General features: G+C 46.9%; 1 protein-coding gene across 1 annotated transcript in view; it reads left to right on the forward strand.

Moving 5' to 3' along the window:
• Window positions 1-375: 375 nt before the first annotated feature.
• The window catches only part of efna2a (ephrin-A2a), a 96,967-nt gene continuing 82,673 nt past the window's right edge, over window positions 376-14,669 (forward strand). The window contains exon 1 of the mRNA XM_072691272.1: window positions 376-775. Coding sequence (XP_072547373.1) covers window positions 660-775 — 116 coding nt within the window. The 5' untranslated portion in view covers window positions 376-659. The remainder of the gene's footprint in view (window positions 776-14,669) is intronic.

Raw genomic sequence — 14,669 nt, forward strand, 5'->3', positions numbered from 1 at the left:
GTTTACATTAATTAAGTGAATAACTGTTATTGATTAACAAGGTGTTAACAAGCCTAACTCCACTATTTCTTAGCACTGTTAGCCTAGCATCTCAACTTGTCTGATCGATTCCATCAGTGCTCAGTAATCGATCACTCTGATCTGATTATTCACAAAACTTCTCCTTTAAGGTGCCCTACATCAATTAGGACCTTATAAATAAACACAACTGTCCCTTTAAATAGCAAAGTCGAGAGCTGATTGGTCCGACTGCGTGCTCAAGCCCCGCCCCCTGGAGCAGGGTGGGCGTGTTCGCAGCGCTCCGGCAGTGCTGGGCATGGGGCTGCAGGCGTGAGGAGTCACAGGCTGAAACTCCAGGCAGGCGTGCGGGAGGACGGTGAGGGGACCTGCGGGGGCCGGTTCTGGCGTGGAGGGGTTCTGGGCGCTTGTTTGGGGATTACAGACCTCCGAGTCGGTGGATGCGGTGCAAGAAGAGCAGGGGTAGAAGTTGGCATTGCTTGGGATGGGATCAAGACAGTGGGGTTATGGATGCGTTTGAGGACATAGGTGGTTTCTAAGAGTAGGGTAAAGATCCGTTCCTCCACCTTGAGCAACATCGAGGCTGCCCAGGAGGTTCCAGAAGCGGGAGAGCGCCCTACACCAGCCAGCAAGCCAGTCCGATGGAGGGACCGGTGCCGGTGCTGGTGCTGACGGTCGTGTGGTGGGTCTCCGTGTGGGCGGACGACAGGATGGTTTCTGATAGACATTCGGTTTACTGGAACAGCTCCAACTCCAGGTAGGGCTGATGTGGTTTAAAAGAGTCCGCTTTGACTCGAAATCGAATTAGAATGAACTGGATTTAAGTTTGTTTGCATGTGAAATTGGAACTCTCCGTTCCACCTTAAATGGTGCAGCAGTTGCATTCGGGCGCCTGAGGCAAATGTATTATTTACTGTTTTAAAAATCAAGCAAAAGTAACTTAAACCTTTTAAAAACATCCAAAATCACCATATACACCATGTTTCTAACTACACATGCCATATTATAATTAAATAATATTAATATACAGTATTTTGAGGAGTCCTATGTTATAACCTACCTTTTTGTATGTATCTACGAAAATTGCGTTTTAGTTAAAATATCGTATGATAACGTAAACACACACACACACACACACACACATTAAGCAGGCTGAAAACGAGGCCACCACAAGGGGGCGCTAATAGGGAACACCCTACTCTCGAGCTCTTCCTCGATGGCCGCTTTATTAGAAATGCCCTGCTCTCGAGCTCTTCCTCGATGGCCGCTTTATTAGAAACGCCCTGCTCTCGAGCTCTTCCTCGATGGCCGCTTTAGTAGAAACGCCCTGCTCTCGAGCTCTTCCTCGATGGCCGCTTTAGTAGAAACGCCCTGCTCTCGAGCTCTTCCTCGATGGCCGCTTTATTAGAAACGCCCTGCTCTCGAGCTCTTCCTCGATGGCCGCTTTATTAGAAACGCCCTGCTCTCGAGCTCTTCCTCGATGGCCGCTTTATTAGAAACGCCCTGCTCTCGAGCTCTTCCTCGATGGCCGCTTTATTAGAAACGCCCTGCTCTCGAGCTCTTCCTCGATGGCCGCTTTATTAGAAACGCCCTGCTCTCGAGCTCTTCCTCGATGGCCGCTTTAGTAGAAACGCCCTGCTCTCGAGCTCTTCCTCGCTGGCCGCTTTATTAGAAACACCCTACTCTCGAGCTCTTCCTCGCTGGCCGCTTTATTAGAAACGCCCCGCTCTCGAGCTCTTCCTCGATGGCCGCTTTAGTAGAAACGCCCTGCTCTCGAGCTCTTCCTCGATGGCCGCTTTAGTAGAAACGCCCTCCTCTCGAGCTCTTCCTCGATGGCCGCTTTAGTAGAAACGCCCTGCTCTCGAGCTCTTCCTCGATGGCCGCTTTAGTAGAAACGCCCTGCTCTCGAGCTCTTCCTCGATGGCCGCTTTAGTAGAAACGCCCTCCTCTCGAGCTCTTCCTCGATGGCCGCTTTAGTAGAAACGCCCTGCTCTCGAGCTCTTCCTCGATGGCCGCTTTAGTAGAAACCCACATTTCTGGGAATCTTGAGGGGAAGGAAAGCTGCAGTGTGGAGCTACAGGGTAATACAATTGTCCCTAATAAAATAAAAAATAAATAAATTGATGGATGCATTAAATACATGTTGTGAAAGATCTGTGTTTTAATATTAATTTGAATGCATTTGAATCTATTAATACATTTTAAATGATTTTATTAAAAATTGATTAAAGGCTTTTCTCTGTAATGCTGATGTAGGTGGGTTTAATCCCATTTGTGTGCTAAATATGTAAATAAAAACAGTTTACATAATTCGTTATTTTCATTATTATGAAATTAATCATTGCATTCATATCAAAAGTTTGTTCCGATGTAAAACTCACTTCTTGACCTGTTATTGGACACTGTTCGGTCCTCCTGGAGTGTCTAGGAGAATTAAGAAATCCTGAGCATTTTACACAGTTTAGAAATTCGTACCGGAAGCAGTGCTCTGTCCCCAAAAAGAGGACATGTCCGAGACAAAGAGGGTGTAAAACTGTATTCCAGCCAATCAGCAGCAGGGGGCGTCTGTCCTCATGCACATAATGGGGGAGGGGGAGGGGCGAGGGTGATGTATAAACATGGGAGAGACCCCTGAATGTTGAAAGGCATGAAAAGGGAGGAGGGTTCTGCTGTTTTCCTGCTGGATGGGTGCAGGTCCTGCATAGCGCCCCCTTTTTGTTCGGTACATGGAGGAGCTGAGCTGTAGAGGAACGTCCATCAGCTGCACCTTAGAGTTGGAGCGTCCACTTACCGGTCAGACTGGGAGTTCAGGGGTAAGGAGCAGTGAGTGCAGGTTGTAAGCGTACGTGGTGAAGTACGGCAGGCTGTGGGTGTGGTTTGTCGTTGTTGTGCTTTCTGTGGGCTGCAGCTCCTCTGACGGCGTCCCGTTATTTATGGCTTACAGTCAGAGCAGTCAAATCTTTATTAATAATGGATTCAGCCCCTCTGTTACACAAACAGTGGCCTACATCTGAATCTCTGACCACTTCCCGCACTGTACCGCAGAGAAGCTTTGAAATGCATGCATATATATATTAGAATCTGTGTGTGTGTGTGTTTTTTATATATATATATATATATATATATATATATATATATATATATATATATATATATATATATATATATATAAATAAAAGTATTGGGACACCTGCTCATTCACTGCTTCTTCTAAAATCAAGGGTATTAAAGAGCTGATCCTGCTTTTGTTGGAGTAACTGTCTCTACTGTTCAGAGAAGAAGACTTTCTACTAGATTCTGGAGGAGGAGCATTGCTGTGAGGATTTGATTGATTGCATTTAGCAACAAGAGCGTTACTGAGGTCAGGATGTTGGATCACCACCCCACCTCATCATCCCCAACTCATGCTAAAAGTACTGGATGGAGCTCCTCCACCATCACTCCAGAGAACACAGTTCCTCCACTGCTCCACAGCTCCTCAATGCTGGGGGGCTTTATTCCCCCCTAACTTCTTTACACAAAACATTATGACCACCTGCTTAATTTGCTGCTTTGTACCACCAAATCAGCTCCCTTTACAGACCTCTGAAGGAGTCCTGCTGTCTATCTGGAACACCATTAGATGTCAGCCACAGATCCTTTAAGTCCTGTAAGTTGTGAGGTGGGCGGGGCCTCCATGAGCATCAGTGAGCCTGAGTGGGAGGTCTACCACTTCTGGTAGGTACTGACCACTGCATACCGGGAACACCCCACAAGACCTGCCTGATGATGTTCTGGAGATGTTCTGACCCAGTCATTATCTAGAACATCACAGTCTGGTTCTTGTCAAAGTGTCTCAGTTTCTTACGCTTGTCCATTTGTCCTGGTTCATCACCTTCAAGAACTGACCGTTCACTCACGTACTGATATGTAGATCCAGCCTCGACAGACAGGAGCCACTGGACCCAGATCCTCAGTGTTCTTCACTTCAGCTGGTTTTAATGTTATGGCTGATTGGTGTATATGTACTTACTTGTGTGCGTACACACACACACACACACACACACACACACACACACACACACACACACAAATAAATAACTAAGGTCAGTGGTGGGCTGGTCTCAGGCCTTTGGAGGGTCGCTGGAGTTCGCGCGTCACCTCTGCACTTCAAGGGTACCCGTGTCGGGCGTTCTCTCATTGACATGGACAGTCCGCTGGGGGGACGTCAGCCTAACGTCTTCTGACAGGCGGTTCTCAGGTGTAGGCCCCGGCCGGCTGAATAAACACTCCGCGGGCGCTCTCACGGCTGAATTAGCAGAGTTGGGAGCGTCTGCGCTGCGGCGGCGCTCTGCCGGGGTTTAAAATATTAAAGAGGCTCAGAGGAAGATTTCTTTTCTAGCGCTTGGCAATTACAGCCAGCTCAATACCACATCAGGCCTGCCTCGCCTCGCCTCCCTGCCTCCAATAAACACGGCAGAAATATCCCGTCAGCCGCAGATCCTCCGCCACAGCTGGATAAGTGAATTCTCCGCCCGCGTCAGCTTCAATTTGCGGGGTTAGCGGAGCTCAGGTGAGTGAGATGAGGGGGTTAAGGGACCTGTTTGTCGTAAACAGCTGAGTATTACTGATTCATCTGTTACTGTGCTGTCTTACAAGCTGCTACACTACATGGACAAATGTTTGTGGACACTCCTTCTAATGAATGCATTCAGCTACTTTAAGCTGCACCATTGCTGACACAGATGTGCAAATGCACACACAGCTTGTCTAGTCCCTGTAGAGAAGAAGTACTGCCAATAGAATAGGACTCTCTGGAGCAGATCAACATCATGACCCTATTGGCTCCATGCTGTCTAATAATGCCAGGCGTGGACTAGAGGGGTATAAAGCCCCCCAGCATTGAGGATCTGTGGAGCAGTGGAGGAACTGTGTTCTCTGGAATGATGGTGGAGGAGCTCCATCCAGTACTTCTGGTTGGGATAAATTTTGGAGTTGGGGTGAGATGGGGTGGTGGTCATCACTGAATGCAATCAAATCCTCACAGCAATGTTCCTCCTCCAGAATCTAGTAGAGACAGTTACTCCAACAAAGCAGGAGAAACCCTTTAATACTCTTGATTTCAGACGAAGCAGTGCATGAGCAGGTGTCCCAATACTTTTGTCCATTTTGTCTAGTACACAGGCAAATAAGCTCATAGCCCCATGTGCATTTAAGAGAGCCGCAGGGTGGGGGCGCTGTGGGAGCTCACTGACTGGTGATGTTGCAGTTTAGGGACGCGGAGTTTGACTGAAACCCAGAGCAGGGAGGATCCAGTCTACTGACTGAGCCCGAAACCCTCCTCGGACCCCTCCCTCGACTCTGCGCTCTCAGACATGAGGCTTTATCCTCTAAACAGGTGGTGTGAGCCTCCGTTAGCTAGAACACGGCCTGTGCTGTGGTGATTAGCCTGCTAGCTAACTTATGTAAGCCTAGATATCTGGCTACGGGTCCAAACCCAGCAGAACCAGCCTCTCAACTCGAGTGTTTATGGTCAGCACTTGTGTCGGTGCTCAGCAGCTGGCTTGGGCTGTCTGAGACTAGCTGAACTAGCTTAGCATAGGTTAGCTTAGCGAGTGGCTACATATCCAAAACAAGAGAGCGTGAGGGCGAGAGAGAGAGTAAGAGAGAGAGTCTGCTCACTCATTGGAGCAGTGTGACGGTTCTGTTTCCTCTGGATCTTTCCTGGGAGGGGTTCTGTGGTCCTGTGCTGGGGAGGTTAGGCTGAAGGGGGGGATCAGTGTGACCGGGCCTGCTCGGACCTCGCTCTTCATCTCCTGCAGCCCTCCAGCCCTCCAGATCTCCAGATCTCCAGTCTGAGCTCCTGAGAGGGGCGCTCCTCTCAGTGCCACCCAGCCGGCCTCTCGGGGCTCCGCTCCACTACAAGGAGAAGCCCAGCTTTAGAACCCTGGAGGGCCAGTCTAATCCCCCTTATACTTCAAAAGACCCCCCCTCTCTCTTGTGCTCCCTCTCTCGCTCGTTCTTTCTCACTTGCTCTTTTGCTCGCTTGCTCTTTTCTCCCTGCCTTTTGAGCTTCTTAACACATATCCCCATTCAAAGCCTACCTCTCTCTCTCTCTCTCTCTCTCTCTCTCCATCTCTCTCACTCTTATTTTTCCCTTCTCTCTCTCCATTTATCTTTTATCTCATGTCTTTCTCCTCATCTTTCTTCTCTCTCGCCCGTCTCTCTGTCTCCATGTTTTTATCTCTCTCACTCACTAATTCTCTTCTCTCTCTCTCTCTCTCTCTCTCTCTCTCTCTCTCACTCACTAATTCTCTTCTCTCTCTCTCTCTCTCTCTCTCTCTCTCTCTCTCTCTCTCTCTGTGTGTCTCTGGAGACTCCCCCTCCCCTCCTGTTTGTTTGTTTGTGTTTGTTTGTTTGTTGACCTGCTCTGTGAGGTGGTTGCCGTGGCTGCGATGTTTCAGGTGTTGGTTGTGGATCTGCAGTTTCTGTGGTTCTGTAGGAGTGGGCGGGGTTACTGTTATTCCCACTCGGAATAATGAAGCGTAATCTGTCATCAGAGTCCTGCGTCCAGACCGAGCCGCCGGGCCTTCATCTGTAATGACTGTAATGATGCACAGCTGGGTCTGATGTAAGACTCTGAAACACCCGAACGCCTTAAACCCGCTCATACAGAAGAACCAGAACACTGACTGGATCTGAAGGGGAGCTCCACCAGTATTTCAGAATTCTCTGTGTAACGGTGTATCTGAGCTCAGTCAGAGTCGGGGGTCCGGTAAGAAACTGACCCACTCTGATCTCTCTACTGTGGAGGTGAATGGAAGCAGGCGTCGGTCGCCATGACTACAACACAGATACAGCCCATAATTTACCTTCTATCCAAACCCACCAGTGCAGCTACACGAGTCTTCTGAGTTTTATATGGAATGATGATGATGATGATGATGATGATGATGATGAAGATGGGGGATAAAGAGAATCTCAACTAATGCAGTTTTCTTTAGGGACTACTTTCTGTAGCCGCACTACACCCTGCAGCATGTATCCCTCCACCATTTTAATGATATGCAAAACTCTTCTGTTCTGCCTGGGTGAGGCTCTGCCTGGGTGAGGTTGTCTGTTTTTAAGTTGGGTGGAGTTCCCCTTTAAGGCGCTGGTGTCTCTGGTGAGTGTGTGAGGGTGGGGTGTTATATGGTGAGCTTCCAGAATCAAACACATTTATCTCCTGTTGCTCGTTTGTGCTGCACCACAGGCTGAAATAGAAGGTATTCCTTTGCTGTGTGTGTGTGTGTGTGTGTGTGTGTGTGTGTGTGTGTGTGTGTGTGTGTGTGTGTGTGTGAGATATCAAATTTCCTTGTGTGAGATGAAATGGGTAGAGGATTTTCCAGCTGTTTGCCCAGCGAGAGGCTCTCTGTCCTTCTGATTGGGTGTTTCTGTGTTTTTCACACGAGTGAATAAAAGTTCCACAACTTTTCTGTAAACTTCTGGATGAAATTAAAGCTTTAAATATTTATGCAAACACTGCAGAGTAAAACACCCCTTTACATCGGCTTCAATCTGAACTGCAAACGGACGTTTACAGACGTTTACAGATGTTTACATCGGCTTCAATCTGAACTCCAAGCGGACGTTTACAGACGTTTACATCGGCTTTAATCTGGACTGCAAACGGACGTTTACAGATGTTTACTTCAGCTTTAATCTGAACTGCAAACGGACGTTTACAGACGTTTACATCGGCTTTAATCTGGACTGCAAACGGACGTTTACAGATGTTTACTTCGGCTTTAATCTGAACTGCAAACGGACGTTTACAGACGTTTACATCGGCTTTAATCTGAACTCCAAACGGACGTTTACAGACGTTTACATCGGCTTTAATCTGAACTGCAAACGGACGTTTACAGACGTTTACATCGGCTTTAATCTGAACTGCAAACGGACGTTTACAGACGTTTACATCGGCTTTAATCTGGACTGCAAGCGGACGTTTACAGACGTTTACATCGGCTTTAATCTGGACTGCAAGCGGACGTTTACAGACGTTTACATCGGCTTTAATCTGGACTGCAAACGGACGTTTACAGACGTTTACATCGGCTTTAATCTGAACTGCAAACGGACGTTTACAGACGTTTACATCGGCTTTAATCTGAACTGCAAACGGACGTTTGCAGACGTTTACAGATGTTTACATCGGCTTCAATCTGAACTGCAAACGAACGTTTACAGACGTTTACATCTGCTTTAATCTGAACTGCAAACGGACGTTTACAGACGTTTACATCGGCTTCAATCTGAACTCCAAACGGACGTTTACAGACGTTTACTTCGGCTTTAACCTGGACTGCAAACGGACGTTTACAGACGTTTACATCGGCTTTAACCTGGACTGCAAACGGACGTTTACAGACGTTTACTTCGGCTTTAATCTGGACTGCAAACGGACGTTTACAGACGTTTACATCGGCTTTAATCTGAACTCCAAGCGGACGTTTACAGACGTTTACATCGGCTTTAATCATTAAACGTTTACTCGGGTCAAATCCAGGTGGAAAACATAATTGTACGTTTCTTTAAGCCACAAACGGACCAGAAGAACCCGTTTGGAATTGGGCTTCCGGGATGGGGGCATTATATCCGCCGTGTCCATTTTTAAAGGACTACATATGAAGTGTGGGCCTCTGTCTGCCGGCTTCAGTGCTGGATGTTCTCGGTGTTTCTCAGCTGTAGATGTTCCCCAGGCGGCGCCAGCGGCCGAGATCTTCTGACATGACTGGAATAAAGCATGTGCTGGAAGACAGACGCCTGTATCCGAGGTATCCAAGGACATGAAAGTGCAGCGCAGTGTGTAAAAATAGCTGGCGCTTTAGCTTAGCTTTTAGCCAGAGGGACACACTCCTGTATAAGTGTGTGTTTTCCAGGCTGAGCGGAGAGCGAGGAGAGCGAGGAGAGCGAGGAGCGTGGGCGTCTCTTACACTTTCTGTTTGGTAGAACTTCATCAGTTCGGAGGAGATGAGGCAACTCTACTGAGAGTTAATGCAGCTGATTGAAGTGGGTTCCTCCTTGATTGCCTGTAGTGTGCGCTGGGTTCCTCCCCGGAGAACGCTGCTTTCATGTCTTTAAGCAGTTTGAACGTTTCTGGGCTGTGAAGCGCTGCTGTGGTGTTGTCTTAATGCAGTGGAGTGAGCGATGAAGGCCGGTTGGTGGTACAGCCTGTGCTGAGGGTCAGAGAAACTGGTGACCTATGAAATATTAAAGCAGAGCTGCAGCTTTTTAAACCAGCGTACGTTCAAGATGGAGAAAACTGAGCCCGCCACTTCCCTACGACTAACAATGGGAGACGAAAGTTTGTGGACACCCCTTCTAATGAATGCATTCAGCTGATTTAAGCTGCACCCATTGCTGACACAGATGTGCAAATGCACACACCCAGCTTGTCTAGTCCCTGTAGAGAAGAAGTACTGCCAATAGAATAGGACTCTCTGGAGCAGATCAACATCATGACCCTATTGGCTCCATGCTGCCTAATAATGCCAGGCGTGAGCTAGAGGGGGATAAAGCCCCCCAGCATTGAGGAGCTGTGGAGCAGTGGAAGAGCTGTGGATGAGCTCCATCCAGTACTTTTGGGATGAGTTGGGGATGATGAGGTGGGGTAGTGATCATCATCTAACATCCTGACCTTGCTAATGCCTTTTATTGCGGAATGCAATCAAATTCTCACCGCAATGCTGCTCCAAAATCTAGTAGAAAGTCTTCTTCTCTGGACAGTAAAATACAGCCTCAGTGTGGGTGTAGAATCCATCAGCAGAGCTTTCTGTGAGCTACCATGTTTTTACTGCTGTGTGAAAGATGGAGGGTTGGGGGCTGCGAGTGGTCCAGTGGACCAAGCCACTGCCACTGTGACCTGAGGATCTCTGGTCTGTGCCATGCTGCTCACCACCCGCAGCCGGATACACACACACACACACACACACACACACACACACACACACACACACACACACACACACACAGCACTCCTAGTGTGTTGTTGGTCAGCACAGGCGTCTGTTAGCTGTGGTATTGGATGATGTTGCTACCTGGTGATTCTGCATCAGCGACAGCTGGAAAAGAGGCGGTGTCTGGCTTCACCTGTGACGGAGGAGATCTGCTAGTCTTCACTCTCTTAGTGTTGGGGGCATCACTAGTAATGGGAGGGAGCGGGGGGGGGGGTTGCGCGTGTGCGTGTGTGTGTGTGTGTGTGTGTGTGTGTGTGTGTGTGTGTGCGCGCGCAGTGCTGCTCTGTGTGAAGGGTTTTCTCAGACTTAATTTGTAATTCTGTCGGTTTGTGTCAGCATCACTTATACAAGAGGTGTGTGTGTGTGTGTGTGTGTGTGTGTGTGTGTGTGTGTGTGTGTGTGTGTGTGGGTCAGATTCCCACCTGAACCACTGAACTCGTTACACTGAGATGATGCTGAGAGTGTTGTTTTGGCCTGAGAGAGAGAGAGAGAGAGAGAGAGAGAGAGAGAGAGAGAGAGAGAGAGAGAGAGAGAGAGAGAGAGAGAGAGAGAGAGAGAGAGAGAGAGAGAGAGAGAGAGAGAGAGAGAGAGAGAGAGAGAGGAGCTGGTCTGATGCAGCAGATCTACATGAACTGATTTACATTTTTCCATTACTATAAATACTGTTATACTCTCTGTCTGTCTGTCTGTCTGTCTGTCTCTCTAGTCTGCTCACCTATCTTTCTGTCTCTGTATCGGTCTATCTGTGTATCTACCTATTTATCTATCAGCCGGTCTATCTATGTGCCTGTCAGTCTATGTAGTCTGCCCGTCTGTCTGCCCGTCTGTCTGCCCGTCTACCTTTCTATCTGTCTACGTGTCTGTCATTTGGCAAGGGGTGCACAAACTTTTGCACACAGCTGTATGTATATGCTTGAATTGCAGTATGTAGGGTGTTGTTTTGTGACTCAGACTCATTGTCTATCCACCACACACACACAGACACACACACACACGCACACAGAGCCGTGCGTATTGATTATTTAAATGATTGATCGGAGGGGCGGCGGGAACTCGCTCACGCAGGTGGAACTCTTTTCGCGTTCCAGACGCCTCCAGACGAGGCCATTGATCCTGCAGAACTCAGGCATGCGTGAACGTCTCATTTCTCAGCCTCGGGTTCTCTCGAGTTCCCCGCAGAGTTCCTCTCAGACACACACATGCCCACACACTCTCGCCCGGGCCCACCGCGCCTCTTAATTAAGAGTGTTGTCACAGAATAAAACCTGAACAGATTGGTTATTGATTCCGCCTCCTTTCCCCAGCTGTACGTTCTAGCTAGAGGCAGCTGTTACACACCAGTAGCACCAGTAGTTACGGCGTGAGGAACACCTCCATTACCCCCCGGATCCAGTTCACACAGCGGGGTCTAGTCCCTTATTTACAGACGCGCTGCTCTGGCTGGTTGTGCGGGTGTATCTGCTGTGTCTGCTGTCTGAGAGCTGACGGAGGGGATGCTGAATACTGTCTTTCCCTGATGATCCAGATGTTTACTGCTATTAAATATGCAAGAAATGATAAACATATTAAACAGCTCATCATTTTTTAAATAAAAAGAAGCTTCATGTTTAATGTTTAGGTTATTAAATATGTTCATTATAAATCACTGTACTCAGTCTGAGAGCGTATCTGAACAGTAGTGATGAATATCATGTATCCTGAAAATGTCTTAAACATCTGTCTGTCTGTCTGTCTGTCTCTGTCTGTCTGTCTGTGTCTGTCTATCTTTGTCGGTCTATATTTATATCTGTCTATATTTGTGTCTGTGTGTGTGTGTGTGTGTGTCTGTCTTTTTGTCTGTGTGTGTGTGTGTGTCTGTCTTTCTGTCTGTCTCTGTGTGTGTCTGTCTGTCTGTCTCTGTGTTTGTCTGTCTAGATTTGCCTGTCTTTCTGTCTATATTTATATCGGTCTATATTTGTGTCTCTGTGTGTGTGTGTCTGTCTATCTTTGTTGGTCTATATTTGTGTTTGTCTGTCTGTCTGTCTGTCTGTCTGTCTGTCTACCTGTCATTTGATGAGGGGTGCACACTCAGCTGTATGTATATAGTCATATTGCAGTAGGTGCGCTGTGGGACTGACCCTCTTGCACCTCATTCGACAAGCAGTCCAAGCTGAAACACTCCTTATAACTTCAGCCTGAGTGGGCGGGGCTAAACGGCTGTAGCCGGAGTAGGCTGATGTACCTATAGATCATGTAATAAGTTTTTATGACATCACAAAAATGATGAGTTCAGAACAGATGTTTTTAACCGCTTAGTTTCCAGATATGTGTGTTGAAGTAGAAACAGTGTGACGGGGTCCTTTAAGGAGTCAAGTCAGCAATACAGGACAGGACAGACTGCAGAAAATGTGACGTGCAGGACAATACGATAAATATAATAAATATGATAAATACGTTAAATATATTAAATATAATACATTAAAAACGTTGAATATGATAAATGTGATAAATACGTTAAATATGTTAAATACATTAAACATAAATATAAATATGATACTAAAGTATACTAAAGTGTGTGTGTGTGTGTGTGTGTGTGTGTGTGTGTGTTTTATTTATATATATATATATATACCTTACCGTTGACTCTCCGGCCCGTATGGTCGTGTGGATTGTATTTGTATAAGAACACACATCTGGATATCAGAATCTGTGTATTATTAGACTTGCCGTGAGGATGCTGGTGTGAATACGCCAGCGGGTGTTCTGGGGGTGAGCTAGATACTTGCTAACTTTACAGAGCAGCTCCTTTCTTCTCTCATTTTCCTTTGTCAGTGCCGTTCTCCCTTGAGCGAGGAGAAAACTAGTGTTCTCTTTGTAGTGAATATGACCCTGCCCTCCAGCAGCTGTGTGTACTTGGCTGTTGGGTGTTTAAGAAGTGTGGACATGTGGCGAGCATGGAGGTTTTCAGACCAGAGCCGAGCCGGCTGAGGAGAACATCGGCGGGTTTGATATGAGAGAGCAGGGTCACGGCATGTTGTGGAGCCCAGAGGAGGATTGTATTATTTAATGTCTCACTAGGAGAAGAGCCAACTGGACTAGGACTGAAAAGAGTTTGTTTTTGTTTGTTTGTTTTTCAACCAAAACAGTTTTGTATCTGTTTACTACAGCAAACAGTTTGGAGGCTATGAATATGTTTTCTAGCATTATAGAGCATTATAGAGCGCCCCCTACGCTTCCTGTAGTGTAATACAGTCTGTCAGAATGAGCGTGTGGATCATATGATCATTATAGAGCATTATAGAGCGCCCCCTACGCTTCCTGTAGTGTATTACAGTCTGTCAGAATGAGCGTGTGGATCATATGAACATTATAGAGCATTATAGAGCGCCTCCTACGCTTCCTGTAGTGTAATACAGTCTGTCAGAATGAGCGTGTGGATCATATGAACATTATAGAGCATTATAGAGCGCCCCCTACGCTTCCTGTAGTGTAATACAGTCTGTCAGAATGAGCGTGTGGATCATATGAACATTATAGAGCATTATAGAGCGCCCCCTACGCTTCCTGTAGTGTAATACAGTCTGTCAGAATGAGCGTGTGGATCATATGATCATTATAGAGCATTATAGAGCGCCCCCTACGCTTCCTGTAGTGTAATACAGTCTGTCAGAATGAGCGTGTGGATCATATGAACATTATAGAGCATTATAGAGCGCCCCCTACGCTTCCTGTAGTGTAATACAGTCTGTCAGAATGAGCGTGTGGATCATATGATCATTATAGAGCATTATAGAGCGCCCCCTACGCTTCCTGTAGTGTATTACAGTCTGTCAGAATGAGCGTGTGGATCATATGATCATTATAGAGCATTATAGAGCGCCCCCTACGCTTCCTGTAGTGTAATACAGTCTGTCAGAATGAGCGTGTGGATCATATGAACATTATAGAGCATTATAGAGCGCCCCCTACGCTTCCTGTAGTGTAATACAGTCTGTCAGAATGAGCGTGTGGATCATATGAGCATTATAAAGCGCCCCCTACGCTTCCTGTAGTGTAATACAGTCTGTCAGAATGAGCGTGTGGATTATATGAGCATTATAGAGCGCCCCCTACGCTTCCTGTAGTGTATTACAGTCTGTCAGAATGAGCGTGTGGATCATATGAACATTATAGAGCATTATAGAGCGCCCCCTACGCTTCCTGTAGTGTATTACAGTCTGTCATAATGAGCGTGTGGATCATATGATCATTATAGAGCATTATAGAGCGCCCCCTACGCTTCCTGTAGTGTATTACAGTCTGTCATAATGAGCGTGTGGATCATATGATCATTATAGAGCATTATAGAGCGCCCCCTACGCTTCCTGTAGTGTATTACAGTCTGTCATAATGAGCGTGTGGATCATATGATCATTATAGAGCATTATAGAGCGCCCCCTACGCTTCCTGTAGTGTATTACAGTCTGTCATAATGAGCGTGTGGATCATATGAACATTATAGAGCGTTATAGAGCGCCCCCTACGCTTCCTGTAGTGTATTACAGTCTGTCAGAATGAGCGTGTGGATCATATGATCATTATAGAGTGCAGACAGACAGACTGTAATACACTACAGGAAGTGACTGTAACATTCATATAGTCAGAGTTACTGTGTGAGTAATAAGAACATTACAAAGTATTATAGAGCGCCAC

This window comes from Salminus brasiliensis, chromosome 11 (genome assembly GCF_030463535.1).
Source record: "Salminus brasiliensis chromosome 11, fSalBra1.hap2, whole genome shotgun sequence".
Lineage (NCBI taxonomy): Eukaryota > Metazoa > Chordata > Actinopteri > Characiformes > Bryconidae > Salminus > Salminus brasiliensis.